Here is a 15511-nt window from a genome sequence, read left to right as displayed (position 1 = left end):
CTGGGATTATCCAGGCAAGAATACTGGAGTGGGTTGCCATTTCCTTCTCCAATGCATGAAAGTGAAAAGTGAAAGTGAAGTCGCTTAGTCATGCCTGACTCTTAGCGACCCCATGGACTGCAGCCTATCAGGCTCCTCCGTCCATGAGATTTTCAAGGCAAGAGTACTGGAGTGGGTTGCCACTGCCTTCGATAACCAACCCAGACAGCATATTAAAAAGCAGAGACATTACTTTGCCAGCAAAGGTCCATCTAGTCAAGGCTATGGTTTTTCCAGTGATCATGTATGGATGTGAGAGTTGGACTGTGAAGAAAGCTGAGTCCTGAAGAACTGATGCTTTTGAACTGTGGTGTTGGAGAAGACTCTTGAGAGTCCCTTGGACTGCAAGGAGATCCAACCAGTTCATCCTAAAGGAGATCAGTCCTGGGTGTTCACTGGAAGGACTGATGTTGAAGCTGAAACTCCAATACTTTGGCCACCTGATGCGAAGAGCTGACTCATTTGAAAAGACTCTGATGCTGCGAAAGATTGAAGGCAGGAGGAGAAGGGGATGACAGAGGATAAGATGGTTGGATGGCATCACCGACTCAGTGGACATGGTTTGGGTGGACTCCGGGAGTTGGTGCTAGACAGGGAGGCTTGGCGTGCTGCGGTTCACGGGGTCACAAAGAGTCGGACACGACTGAGCGACTGAAATGAACTGAATTATTCCCCAGCTAAGGCAAGACATTTATGAGTATTATAACTAATTCTCTAAATTATGAAGGATTCTAATCTGGCTAGAGAGAATAGGCACTTTTACTGCTCTTTGTGAAGTGTAAAGATCAGGACTGTTTCCTCTAGACCTGTTGAATGGTTCATTTCTGGTCTCAGGTAGTTTCCTCATTGAATGGGCCCATCAGTACTCTGATGAATGCTCTTTAGATTTCTAGAGTTCTATCTCTCTACAGCTCTTTTCTCTCTGATACTTTATGCTGTTAATCATAGCCACTTTAGCCTCCCTGCATCCTCAGTCAACTCCTCAGCTCAAGGAGTCCCTCAGGTCTGCCTGGAAACCCACTAATTGCAGTAAGCTGAGGCAATTGTAGGGCTTACTTCATTTGCTTCTTGTCTCTTAGACAGACTGTTTTCATTTCATGATGTCCAATATTTCTTAATGTCTTCATCTCCTGAAAACCATTCTTCCACATACATTGTCTTTATTAAAAAATGTTTCAAGTGGAAGGGTAAATCTAATTCTTGGTCATCCTCTTTGGAGAAGCAGATGTCAACTCTTCACAACTAACCAAAATTTAATGAACCAATATCTTTAAGCATTCTACTTCTCAGAACATTCAATAAAGGAAAAATTGGTGCTGTACTGCCCTACTGGGACTTGATAAATAACCCTGCAGGGCCTAATTATAGTCAATCATTTGAGAGACACAAACAGTGGCTGTCTCTTATATCTCTGTTAATGCAGTGGAGTAAAGTTAAGGGCAACTTCATATTTCTGGGCAACTATAAAAATTACAGCTATGCTGTTTCAAACATGACTAAAAACACATTGAAAATAATTCACTCACATAGTACCTTACAAGTCTTCCAAAGATCATGTAAAACTTTAGGCCCTGAGAGAATCTTGGCTCAGAAGCCTAGATCTTTTTATGTTAGTACATTTCTCCCTAAGAATAAACAAGGTATTTGTCAAAGAGCCTTCATTCTTTGAAGTCAGTTAGAAAAATTAGTGCTGCAGGGTATTAAACAGTACTTCAGCAGCCTGACAGAGATAATTTACAATTGCAATGTGTTCATTATGCCAGTATGTAATTTACCCCTTTCAGCACATGCTCCTTCCCTCTCTGTCTTCCACCGCTCACTGGAGTTGCGGAATAACCAACTGTGGTCTAGTTCCCACTGGGTTTTTTTCTGAACGTATACAATATTGAAACTTCTAAACAGAGTGGGTTTGATCACACTGGGCACTGAACAGTGCTTGGGCACTCCCTTTCAAAAATTAGAGCTGGTTCCCAGGGGTTGTACTAAGGGTAAGGGCATTAAAAATAGTTAAATCGACTCCCCTTGGTCATCAGATGTAGTAAGAGCCATTAAAAAGAAATGTTCAAAGTGTATCTGTTTGTCACTAGATAGTTTCTGAAAATCAATAGATCTAACTGACATACATATCATTTTTAGGAAAACTAACATATATTGAGCATTTACCATATAGACAGCAATGTTCCAGTTGCTTTCCAACCCCTATGAAGAATCTTTATCACCATTCTTATAGGTGATAACAACAGAAGCACAGTAAGATTATAATTCATCCAAGGTCATAGGACTACCACTATTGTTGGCACAGGAATCTAGTTCTTTCTGATCTAAATCCATGCTCTAAGCACAATGCAATGCTACATTTACTAACGCTTCTCTCAAACTACATTTCCAACATATTAAATGAGGTGTCTAAACTTTGAGGTATCACTCTAAATTAAATTTTATGTGATTATTCCTATGGTTCAAAATTATAATAAATTCTGAAGTCTATTATAACTCTGTACTAGTCGCTCAGTCATGTCTGACTCTTTTCGACCCCATGGACTGTAGCAAGCCAGGTTCCTCTGTCCATAGAACTCTCCAGGCAAGAATACTGGAGTGGATTGCCATTTCCTTCTCCAGAGGATCTCATAAGAGACTTGTCTCGTGCAGACTTTAAGACAAGTAGCTCTGTGCACCTGCCAGCAAGGATCTCAAAAGCTCACATAGAAGCTTTAACTGGGTTTCAATCATGTATTCAGTGTAGATGATCGCAACACTGCCTTACTCTCTCAAGGCTGCCTCCTTGGAAAATTTCCTCATTCAGAAAGAGTAGGCAGGTTGTGCATTCCAGGGACAAAGAGAGAGGAAGAGACACCTCAAATTTCTCCATCCAGCTGGCACTTCATTTTTAAAATAATATTAACTGTCCAAAGTTAAGAAAACTGGTAAGTGGTAGAGGCGAGATTTAACCCAAAATACCTGGCTCCAGAACCCAGGAACTTAACCACTATGCTGTTAGATCTTCCAATAAGAACTGAAAACACCCTAGTAGAGATGCAAAGTGTTTTAATTTTCTCTGTGTGCTTAGTTGCTCAGTCGTGTCTGACTCTTTGCACTGTAGCACATGGACTGTAGCACACTAGGCTCCTCTGTTCATGGGGATTCTCCAGGCAAGAATACTACAGTGAGTTGTCATGCCCTCCTTCAGAGGATCTTCCTAACCCAGGGATTGAACCCAGGTCTCCCGCATTGCAGGCAGACTCTTTACCATCTGAGCCACCACAGAAGCCCTTAATTTTCTATACTGTTTCTTATTTGATCCCATTATATTGTGCTTATTACATAAAAATTTTTTCTGAGGTAGAGAATTTTAATGACCAAAGGACAAGGGGTACATGAAGCTGAACAAATTCTTTTCTACTTCATGCCACCAAGAAATAACTTTACTCCTGATGAGATATTGGGCTAAGATAACATAGCACAAGTAACTAAAGCATAATGGTCTAATTCCTGATGATATCAAAGCAATGGTAATTACTGATGTCATGTTAGACCATCAACTAAATTAAAACACACAGTTGTTCATGTTCAAACTTACAAGTATAGGGATACACCAGACCCTATTAGAATCAGTGAAGGTTAAAGTTATGGAAGGAAAAAGTATAGACATCAGAAAATGTCCCTTCTTTATTTACTGCCTCCTGTTCATTGTCCTAAGGGATCAAGAATCCTGTTCATTAAATAATCAAGCTTTATACTTTTTTGTACAATAGAACAAAATATCTATTTCATTACTTCTCCCCACCAAAAAGAAGTTTTAATTATTTAAAACATCTGGTGATAATTCAATTAAAAAGGACACAGGTAAAGGGGCCTAATGAAGGTAATAAAATTTAAACTATAATGCTCACATGAATACATCATAACAGTTATTTATAGTACAATACAAAAATGCAACAAGATTTAAGATTCCACATTAAAGATCTGGGAATTGATTTATTCTAGGCTTTTTAGGCTGTAGGAATTCAGATGGGTCAGTCACTGGATACAGGCTGGAGGTGTACAGATGCTGGGTTTATAACTAACACCATTCTCCTCTACTATACATATTCTGGCTTGTGTTACCTTGACTTGGTGTAATGATGTCTCATACTTGAACAAACCTTACCCATAACAGAATCTGGCTAAGAGGCCATCATTAGGGATTCTATTTCATCTCCCTGTAATTCACATCTTAGTCACAATCAATCAAAGAGGGTATGTATTAAGCAAATGGCTTCCATTTGCATAAACAATATGGCAAAAAAAAAAATTGGACATGTGTGTTCCCCAGGTATTATGTGACAAGACACCTGGAGTGAACTATTTGAATGATCTTCAAGGAAAGAACTGATTTCATGCATATGGGTAAAGACAGCACATCACAATGGCTTAGAGATAAAAGCTTAAGGAGATTCTTTTCAACAGATGTATGAGGAGGAGTATCTAAAATTCTTACTCCTCAACCTGATTACCCTGCATTTGTTCTTCTTTGAATAACTAAACTATTTAGCCTCCAATACAATGTCTGCAGGGAGGTACGGTTCAAAGAGTCTGTGTGCTGTGTGTGCTAAACCACTTCAGTCATGTCTAACTCTGTGCGACCCCATGGACTGCAATCCACCAGGCTCCTCTGTCCATGGGAGTCTCCAGGCAAGAATACTGGAGTGGGTTGCCATGCCCTCCTCCAGGGGATCTTCCCAACCCAGGGACTGAACCTGCGTCTCTTACCTCTAATCTGTATTGGCAGGTAGATTCTTTACCACTAGCTCCTGGGACTCTAACAAAAACTACTCCCTAAAATTTCCATTTTTAGTTTAATATCATGTATATGTATAACTAGTAATGAGTCCATGTTATAACTGAAACAGGAGGATTGTATAAAAGGTGAGAATAGTTTTTTCAATCAAATGGTACAAAGGGGTAATTTGGTAATATAAGTTGAACTTTCAGATTTTAGAAAGACTAGAATGCTATTTATGCAAAGCAAAAGCCATGCTCACGAAGCCCATTACAATGTAGGTTCATTCTAGCTGGTTTGGGATTCTCATTCAAAACTTGCCTTTAAAACATATTCTTGCTGACCAAACTATTATTCTACAGCTACCCACATTCCAGTATGTGGTTCTCCTGACATACTGATAACACTGAACAGATTTCTGTTTTTGTTTTTCACAAAAGCAGTAACTCATTAAAGGTTAAAAAAAAACTGAAAACATGGCACATTTCCCATTTATATTGAATAATTCATTAAGACTTATATTCCATTCCATTCCATTCAACAATCCCAGAATCAACTTTTCAAAAAGCTTAAAATGAAAAATGGCAAGTGGGAAAAGAAAGAGTACAGAATACATTTGTAATAGAGAAAGTATGGTGGAAGGGAAAAGATACAAGAATAATTTATAAATTATTGAAAAAGGGATAATAGTATTCTTTAAATGTAGTGAATGTTTTTTTTGGGGTATAAGACTATATTAACAACCACAATTTCAACTTTATGTGTAATTCTAACAAGCTTGCATTAAATTGCACATTTTATGGAAAAATATAATGGGAATTATGCTCTTACCATCTGTTTTCTTTGAATCATTTCCGACATCGGATTGATCCTTCTTGCCTGTCTTATTTTTACCATCTTTCAAGTCACCTGAAAGTAATAAACATGACAAACAGTATGTATAAAGCCCGGGGAAGTTATAAATGTCTTTAAACCTGTCAAGATAAAAAAAGAAAACAAAGCACTGCATCAATTTCGTCTTGAGGGCTTACACGTCTGAGTGTAAATATCAGGAAATTGGATTAGGTCCTGGAAGTTGGATTATGATCTGGAAATCAAGACTAAAAGTTCATGTTAAACAAGATTGTACTTAAGTCAATGATGTTTATTTTCCAAGGCATGCAGTTAAGCTTTACTGTTAGGCTGTGGAGTGAGGAAAAACCTGAGTTACTCTAAGTTATATTAATTAATAGCTACTGTTTAACTTCTATGTGCTTTTCCTTAGCTGCACAATGGGGATAATAATGCCTACTTTATAGACATAATATAAGGACAAATGCATTTAAGGTATTGAATGTGCTATCTCGCACTTCACTCAATGACGGCTTTACAGCTCTAAAACAGAGCTGTAAAGTGGCACTTTAATTAATGAGTTTGTTGAAGTGTAATATATAAAAGTTAAAAAACACTATGCACACAAATGTAGAGTGAATGCATGCCAAAAATTTATTTAATTCATTTATGAGGGAACCAGGAAGATAATAAGGAAATGGCTATTTCTGGCTGTTTTAGAAATACATTAAAATAAGATTACTAGGTTAGAGACAAACCTGGTTATGTCCTACAGAGCAAAAAAATTGTTAATTGTTGGGGTTATCATCCCTAACAGTCAAAAATCTACAAGTTCTCACAGAAAGTCACAGTACCTAGGCTTGAGTCAAATAGTAAACGATGAAGCTAAACATAGTCATGTTCTTCTAAAGCAAGGAGTCAGCAAATCATGAGCCAGTCCACGAGCCAGTCTGGCCCGTTACCATTAATGGATGTAAAGTTTTATTGGAACCTAGCCACACCCATTCATTTACATACAGTCTGTAGTTGCTTTTAAGCTGCAGTGGTAGAGCTGAACAGTTACAACAGAGACACACAAAGCCAGGAATATTTACTATCTGGGCCTACACAGAAAATGTTTGCTGTCCAAGATAGTTAAATAATCCTTGGGCAGATTTGTTTGAAAATATGCTTTTCTAGCATTGAAAGGACATGGCAACATTTTTCTCAAACTCTCAAGTTTCAGATATTTTTCTTACAAAGCATACTGATGGCAGCTTTCTTTCTAGCCTGCATAAAACCAAGAATAGGTCACTACTGAATTACTGGCATTATTTAAGCAAAAAGATCCTAATAATTATTGCATCCAGGAAGAAGGGGGAATAGGGCCTGTGGTGGGAGGGCTACATTTACCCTTTCTACTTTCTTTGTGCCAGGCAGTATGCTAAATGCTTTGCATGCATCATTTCACTCAATTTGTACAGCAATCCCATTATGAAGGTATTATTATTGATAGATAAATTCATCAAAGATTCATTCACTAAGTGATCAATATGCTGAATAATAAGTCACCAAATGATTGAGGATGTCTTCCAAATTTGAATTTTGCCTTGAGTTCACTGCAAGTTCACACACTGGTCGGGCCAACCGTGTTGAGTTGCAATGGACTGCCAGCCTTCTAGTGTTTCACACTCTCCCAGGCCCCATCTCTCCCAAACTTTGCAGAAGTATCTCCCTCTGCAGCAAAACTGTTGCTATTGGCTACTTTAGATTTGGTTTAAACCATTGATCTGACAAATGACCAACTGACCATTTTGCTTAAATATTAAATACATGAATGGATGTGAGACTCGTATAAACATCTCAATTTTATAGCTATGGAACTTGAAGCACAAGTAAAGTAATTGACCATAACATACACATATGGATCTGATTTTAGAAGCCAAGTTCTCAAGTACTGTATTTTGCAACTTCCCTAAGAAGTTTAAGTTCTAGATTTCAGACTTCCATTTACTGTTGCCATTTCTAAATGCCTTTGGTCTACTGATTTATAAAGAAATGGTTATGTAAGGCTAATTCAAGATGAATTCAAGGATAATTCAAGATAATTATCTAAGGATAATTCAAGATAATTAGGTTGCAATACATTCTTAAGTAGTTTTGCAATACAAAATAAGTAGTTTTAATGGAATTTGACAAATTCTAAGCTTGGGGGAAGGGGAGCCAACTCTGGCCAGAGTGCGAGCAAGAGTCTGAGTGCAGTACGTGGTTACCACCACCACCAATGGCCAAAATAGATGGATTCCCTTGGCGACCCATGGAACAGTCCAAACACTGGCTTTTCCCTGTTTTAAGGATGCCAGAAATGAACTCAAGGATGATCTTGAGCCTTGCAGTCAAACCAATTCCCTGCAGAAAAATGCTCTTTCTTTCCTCAATGAGCCTTCATACCCCTAAAGCACAATAATTTAAGCTTTCAGGGTTGCCCTGCATTGGAGCTTTACCCACAGTTGCAGCAAAGCCAGGAAGTCAGCAGGAGAGGTTTGGTGTGCTGGATGCTGGCCAGCAGCCCATGGCAGGCTGGCCTGCCTTCTCCTCAGTCAGGGTTGGGGAGGCTGAGAGGGAAAGTGCCTTGATGGAGACCAAAGCTTAGGGGTTCCCAAGATTGCTGATAGGGGCTCAAACTTCTAGAACCCCAATGAGCCAACGTCCTTCAGTTCCATCCTAAAAGTATCTTGGGCAGCCCCAAAGAAGGGTGCCAGGAAAGTGACATATGTTTGTCTTATGATGTTCCTTGAATGGAATCCATTAGGAATTTCCCATGGGTTGAAAATGGACTAACGGCTGATATGAGCTGTTATTCAATAAACATGGGGAAACAAAGCGCCTTTCTGTGCAGTTACAAATCATTTTAATTAGGCTGCTGCAACCCGGTCCCAAACCACCATCAGCCTTTCTTATTACTGCTCAAAATTGATTTATTTTCCCACCTCTCATTTAATACTTAATTTTTAAGGGAAATGGCAGACCAGTGCTTACTTTGGGAAGTAAACACAGTTGTGAGTCAATCCAGCCTAGTTGAAAATTTGGACTCCTATTTGTGCCTTTCAGGCTCTCCCCCTAATTATCTTCAAAATATTGATAAATTATTGTCACCTCTGCCCTCGCTGGGTATTAATTTATACCTGTCTCATAGAATGTATAACCTCCTGCGTGACCAGCGTATTTGTATTCATTGGTTTCATTTCCTGACCATATAACTATGGCCCAGGGACCAAACCTGACCCCACTGCCTGGTTGAATATGGCCCACGACCTAAGAACAGTTTTTGTATTATTAAATGGTTGATAAAAAAGAGAAGGTTATTTAATGTTATGTGAGAATCTAAATGTTCATAAATAAAGTTTTATTGCAACACAGCCATTCTCATTTGTTTACATGTTATCTGTGGTTGCTTTTGTGCTAAAACAGGTCTCTGTTAAGCAGTTGCAACAGAGACCAAATGGCAGCAACGTATAACATTCACTATCTGATCCTTTATAGAAAGAGTATGCCAACCCCTGGAAGAAGTAGATTATAAACATTTTGTGGACAAGAGTTGAGTCTCAATGTTCTTCTGATTTCCCGCTCTTCCCAACAGTGCTGAACCTCTCAAATGGGGTCATGCTGGTGAAAGAAGATAGAATTTGGATCCACATTATCCTGGAATTTGGCCTAAAATCTCTACTGAATGTTTCCTTGGGCTTAAGCAAGTGATTTAACCTCTCTGAGTCTTAGTTTCCTCATCTACAAAATGGAAATGAGTATGTCTACCTCACACAGTTGTTAGGATTTTTAAATGATTTAATGTGTATAAAATCCCACCTATAATGTCTGGTACATGTTATGCATTCCATAAGTGTTACTGACATAATAATAACTTTTTTTTTTTTTTAGTTAAGGAAAAGGCATTTTAAATCCACATTTCTAATAGGAAAAACGTAGAGAAGAAACACATCTTGCCTTTCTCACAGCCCTTATGTACTCCTCCTTTGGGAAGGAGATGCTTATCTAAAAGGAAGAGTTGAATATGCATGGTTCAGTCCAGCCACCCACTGTCCAGCCCTCAACCCCCTTTGAGATGTGTTTTCCACAAGACACACCCCTTTTCTGTTACTGCAGAAAGAGCCTGCTCCGGTGGAGTGATGGGGCGAGACCTGAGCCCATCTGCTCTGCTGGTGTCTGGTGGGCTAAGCCTAGTGTAGGCCATATGTGAGAAGCCCACACTCAGCAGACCAACTCTATGTTTTTCACTTCACAGCTCCACTGGCAGTGGAGCTAAAATTCTGACCACTTTTTGATTCTTGCATCTCTCAGTTGGTTCATTCCTTGGGAGGAAGAAAGGAGTATACTACATTGCTCTCTAGGGCTTTCCAGGTGGCCCAGATGGTAAAGAATCTGCCGGCAATGCAGGAGATTAGGTTCAATCCCTGAGTCGGGAAGATGCCCTGGAGAAGGAAATGGCAACCCACTCCAGTGTTCTTGCCTGAAGAATCCCATGGACAGAGGAGACTGGCGAGCTGTAGTCCATGAGGTCACAAAGAATTGAACACAACTGAGCATGCATGCACTAAAACTTCATCAGTTCTATTATAAATTCTTATTAAATTGAATATATTTGCCAGACTATGATACTTGAATACAGAGTCAATTAGTTATGAGCAGGCTCCAGAACCTGGCTGCTAACAGGCTGGGCAAGTCAAACAATGGCCTCCCTTGCTTCCTGGGGTGCTCTTGGGGCTTACCTGAAGGAATTTATGCAAAGCTCTTGAGGCATGATATGAGCTATTAGCATTATTTTATGGATTAAAATATTGTTTTCTGATTCTACATGTTAATATGTCAGTTGCAAAAATACTTGGGGAGTGTTACACTAACACTTTCAACATACTTCTCATTTACCTGAGCGGCGTAGTGTCATAGCTAGATCATTCAGAGGAGATCACCTGGATCTACCAGGTAGATAAGACAGTGAATATGTAAAGAGAGAATTTGTTTATTTACTAAAAATCTTTTTTAAAGTATGGTCTTTTTAATTTATTTTTTGGCCGAGCTGTGCAGCTTGCAGGCTTCCCAGGGGGCTCAGTGGTAAAGAATCCACCTGCCAATGCAGGAGACACAGGAGACACAGGTTTAATCCCTGGGTCGGGAAAATCTCCTGGAGGAGGAAATGGTAACCCACTCCAGTATTCTTGCCTGAAAAATTCCCATGGACAGAGGAGCACTGTGGGCTACAGTGTATAGGGTCACAAAGAGTGGGACAGGACTAAACACAAGCACAGCTAACTCACAGTACGGCTTGTAGGATCTTAGTTCTCCGACCAGGGGTCAAACCTGGCCCCCTGCAATAGAAGCACGGAGTCCTAACACTCCTAAACTGCCACAGAATTCCCAGGACAGAACCGAAGACAGCACCTGGTATATAATCAATAAATGCTAGTTGTTTTGTTGTTGTTGTTATCGCTATTATTGTTGAAAGGTCACAAGTGGCCCAGGCTGTGAGCAACTATTATTATGCACATTTTACAGAGACAGTGGAGGGTTAAGTAACCTGGCCAAGACCAGAAAAAGTGAGAGGCATAGCTGTGACTTGAACCCAGGTCTGTTGGACTGCCAAACAGCCTCACCACAAGCTGGCACTTGTCAGCTCCAGTGACTCTGAACTTCCTGCTGTTCCCTTAAACAAGGTAACCAATTCCATGCCCCTGTGCCTTAGCTCCGCTTATTCTCTACGGCTGAGAAGTCCCTGTGTTCCCCCAAATTTCTGCATTTAAAGTCCACGTTAGACACCACCTCTTCTTAAAGTTTTATTTGACATTTACTACATCTGGCAATCCCTAGACCGAACAGATCTTACACAGACATAATCCCGGCCCTCCCGGGGGAAGGTACATACAGAAAGCTGCCTTTCCATTCATCCATTCTGACACTAAGCACTCAGAAATTGTACTGGGATTGCTAATACGAATTTCTCCTTTAGAAAGCAGGCATTTGCCAGAGTCTCCAGTACAGCTGGGCAGGGCCCAAAGGTATAAATCTCCCCAGAGACAATGGCCCAAGCAAACTTCTGGCTGCCTTTGATGGGATCCTGATGGGATCCACAGCTCAGAGAGATGTGATCAGCAGCAGCTGGAATGGCCAGGCTGTCCTGCTCTGTGAGCTGTCCTTGCAGGGGCAGTTCTTTGCCAGCGTCCATTCATCATATCATTAACACCCTGAAAAAAGCCTTTCACCGGCACGATTCTACTCACCATTCTGCTGCTTTTCTCCTGATGACTTCTCAGTTTTGGAATTTTTCCCATGAGGGTTGTTGCTTTTATTTGTTCGTGTTCCGTTGACTTGATTCTTAGCTTCCCCAGATGTCTTTTTCTCAGCTTTACCAGATGCACTTTCTTCAGCTTGGCTTTTGGCTTCCATTTCCTTTTGCTTCTCCTCTGCGGCCAGGCGAGCCTTTTCTTCCGCTTCCTTCTTGGCTTTCTCCTCTGCATCCGGGGCAAGTCAGGAAAGGTGGAGAAAAGGTAAGAAGTCATGCCACTAGGAGAATTGTCTCTCTGAACAAAAACAAGAGTTTGCATTGGGAGTTAATGCACTAAAATGACCTAAGGTGTTTACCAAGTGTTTGGAATATAATTTTGATTAATTCAAGTCAGATTGGTACGTATACTCAGGAAACCTATAAAATCAGTTCAATGGTGATGTCACTTCCCAAAACAGTAGGTTAGAAGAAGGGGCAGGGAGAAAGTAATAATAAGGATAATAATAATTAATAAACCAATACTGTAACTGGCATTATTAATATTACTATTATCATCAATAAGTTCTCCTGAATGCATCCTCAGTGTCAGGTATTACACTAAGTGCTTCTTAAGGATTACTTCCTCTCATTCTCAACCTTATATGGCATATACTATTATCATAACCCTATTTTTGAAAAGTGGAATCAAGGCTCAGAGACATTACAAAACTCTCCTACAGCCTCACTGAATGTAAAAATTGAAGCTTCATGTACATTTGGAGTTTAAACATAAAAAATTGATTACAAAACAAAAAGACTTGGACAAAAACCACCACTGAAATCATATAGTTTCAGGCTACTGTCTATGAATTTAAAAGTGGGAAGAGAGTAATGAAGCCTCACGGAAAAACATGGTCTCCAAAATGGTATCCAAACCAGATGAGAGGTGGCCTTGAGTATGGCCAGGGATCCTGATCTGTGTCTTCCTCTTTAATGAGAGGATATCAGTCTTATTTACAATTTGGTTGACTGAAAGGGTCTTGCTCTATGTTTAACCAAACACATAGGGTAACTGCCTATCATCAAGGATTCATGAAAAACTTGATACATTCATTCAATTAATATTTATTGAGCAACTACAGTGTCAAACACCATTTTAGGCACTGGGAATAGAGTAGTGAGCAAGAAGACTTAAGGAGTAGAAAAGACAATAATTAAACTAATGAATCACTAAGATAAATTTCAGGTGCTTTACAAAGAAAGGAAACTGGAGTAATATGGTAGAAAACGGTCAGCATACGTGAAGGACATAGAGTTACATAAGGAGGTGAAGAAGGAGATTTAACTAAACTTTGAATGATGAATTGTTGACCATGCAAAAATAAAGGGAAAAAGTATTCCAGGCAGAGGAAATAAAAAATGTAAGGTCATAAGATTGGACCAAGGTTGGTATGTTCCAGGGACAGTGAGTTGGCCAGTATGGTTAAATCAACTTAAAAGTGACAGGTGATGTGGTCAAGCGACGAATGACATGTAAGGCTGGAGGCAATGAAGTGAAGCTTGGTTGTAGGAAGTAACCTACAGAGACCAATAGAAGATACCTAACAAAGACCAATTCTGCTTTAGGGTCTAGAGACTTCACTGTCCAGCATTCAAATCACTCAAAAGGTCTTTCACCTCCACTCTGAAAGACTAATTGTATTTTTTTTTTCTCTAAATGTGTTACAAATATCCCACACCTCATAACCAAGGGTCCTCTTTATTTCTCCTGGTTAGTCTTGGTCCGGAAACATCTGGCTTTCATAGATGACAAGAGCGTTTTTAATCGAATGGGCACCAGAGTCATTATCCACGTGATTGTGTTTCCCTTTGTTTCAGCTGCTAAAGCGCACAAAGCTCAGATTTGGTTTCAGGTTCACATGTTCACAGGGCTTTATGGCATTATACTTCGTGCATGTCTATGATCTCTGGCTTCATTTTACTCTTCTTGCCCTTAAATTTGCCTGGCTCAGATGTCCTTAATACATTATGAAGTTTTCATTCATCCTTTCACTGATTCATCCATCCACCCCTTTACTCAACCAAACTAATGCACTGGCCTCATCTCAGACAAATTAAATTGGACTCTGGAGGGAGAGTGGCAAGAACAGGATATTTTTAATGCTCTCCAGATGATCTAACACACAATTGGGATTGACAAGCATTGGTTTAAATTTTAAATGTTTGCAATTCACCGTTTCATGACATTCTACTTCCCCACAGGATGTATTTATAATTTACAATGTAAAGATAAGGAGGGCTTCCCTGGTGGCTCAGTGGTAAAGTATGCACCTGCCAATGCAGGAGACACGAATTCAATCCCTGGTCTGGGAAAATACCAAACGCCATGGCGCAGCTAAGCTTGTGCACCACAACTACTGAGGCTGCGCTCCCTAGCCTGGGAGCCGCAACTACTGAGCCCACGTGCCACAACCAGTGAAGCCCACATGCCTGGAGCCTGTGCTCTGTAGCAAGAAAAGCGACTGCAATAAGTAGCCCACGCACCACAACTAGAGAGCAGCCTATGCAACAATGAAGACCCAGCACAGCCAAAAATAAATAAATAAATAAAATTATTTTTAAAAGGTAAAGAAAAATTTCTTTACAAAGTCACATAATTATGTGCATATATGGTAGGTCTTCTGATTTCTACAGAAAGGTGCAACTAGAGAGTAAAAGAATACCCTTGCAGAATAAGACAGGGAAATGGCATCCTCGGTAGGCTCAGGCCCAAAATGGCTCCTCTCATGTTCACCCAGACTTCCTCTCATGCTTCTGTAGTATCCCAAGAACACAGGTCAAATGTCACCTCCATCACTGAACCCCCACTGCTTGGTATAGTGTCTGTCACCTAGCAGATGCTCATGAAGTACTTGATTTCTACATGAAATGTACACAATGGCTTTGATTCACCCTGTCTGCCTATGAACCTGACTTGATTCCATCATCAGCAATCCAGGTCAGTATAAAATACAGAAACTATACACACTCTGAAGTCCAGTCCTGAAAGAATTAGCCATTTGACTGTAGCTGACTGTAGGTAAGAAAGAGAGGACTGTACTTACTGTACAGAGAGGGAAAGTGGGGCAAGGGGGAAGATAATTCGTTTATACTTAGGCATCAGGTAAAATAATGTATAATCCCCTTATAGAATCCCCTCTGAATCTGTGGCAAACTTTAAACATTCAGAATATCTCCAAGTTAAAAGTAATTTTGATAAAAGCTGAAGGTATTAAATTCTGGTTTGCTACAAGAGCACAACATATTATCTGAGCAATAAAAATTCATTTGACAACTGAGTCAGACCAATTTTATATGGAAAATCTAGAAAAAAAAAAAAAACTGGGGGTGGTACATTTCAGAAACAAGTCTGTTTGGGCTTAACCACAGCTGACAATAGGCAATTAATGTTTAACTTAATGAATGGTAGCATAGGAAATAGATGGGGAAACAGTGGAAACACTGTTAGACTATTTTTTGCGGCTCCAAAATCACTGCAGATGGTGACTGCAGCCATGAAATTAAAAGACGCTTACTCCTTGGAAGGAAAGTTATGACCAATCTAGATAGCATATTGAAAACCAGAGACA

General features: G+C 39.8%; 1 protein-coding gene across 1 annotated transcript in view; it reads right to left on the bottom strand.

Annotated features, from left to right (window-relative positions):
* Positions 1–15511, bottom strand: part of PDE1C (phosphodiesterase 1C, calmodulin-dependent 70kDa) — a 332028-nt gene that overhangs the window by 55234 nt on the left and 261283 nt on the right. The window contains exons 16-17 of the mRNA XM_010829092.1: positions 11899–12129; positions 5630–5707 (exon numbers count right to left, since the gene is read on the bottom strand). Of these exons, the coding sequence (XP_010827394.1) occupies positions 5630–5707; positions 11899–12129 (309 nt within the window). The remainder of the gene's footprint in view (positions 1–5629; positions 5708–11898; positions 12130–15511) is intronic.

Source organism: Bison bison, unplaced genomic scaffold (assembly GCF_000754665.1).
Source record: "Bison bison bison isolate TAMUID 2011002044 unplaced genomic scaffold, Bison_UMD1.0 scf7180017858770, whole genome shotgun sequence".
In the NCBI taxonomy this organism is placed as follows: Eukaryota; Metazoa; Chordata; class Mammalia; order Artiodactyla; family Bovidae; genus Bison; species Bison bison.
The sequence above is the reverse complement of the archived record's forward strand: the minus strand, read 5'-3'. Positions and strand labels throughout refer to the sequence as shown.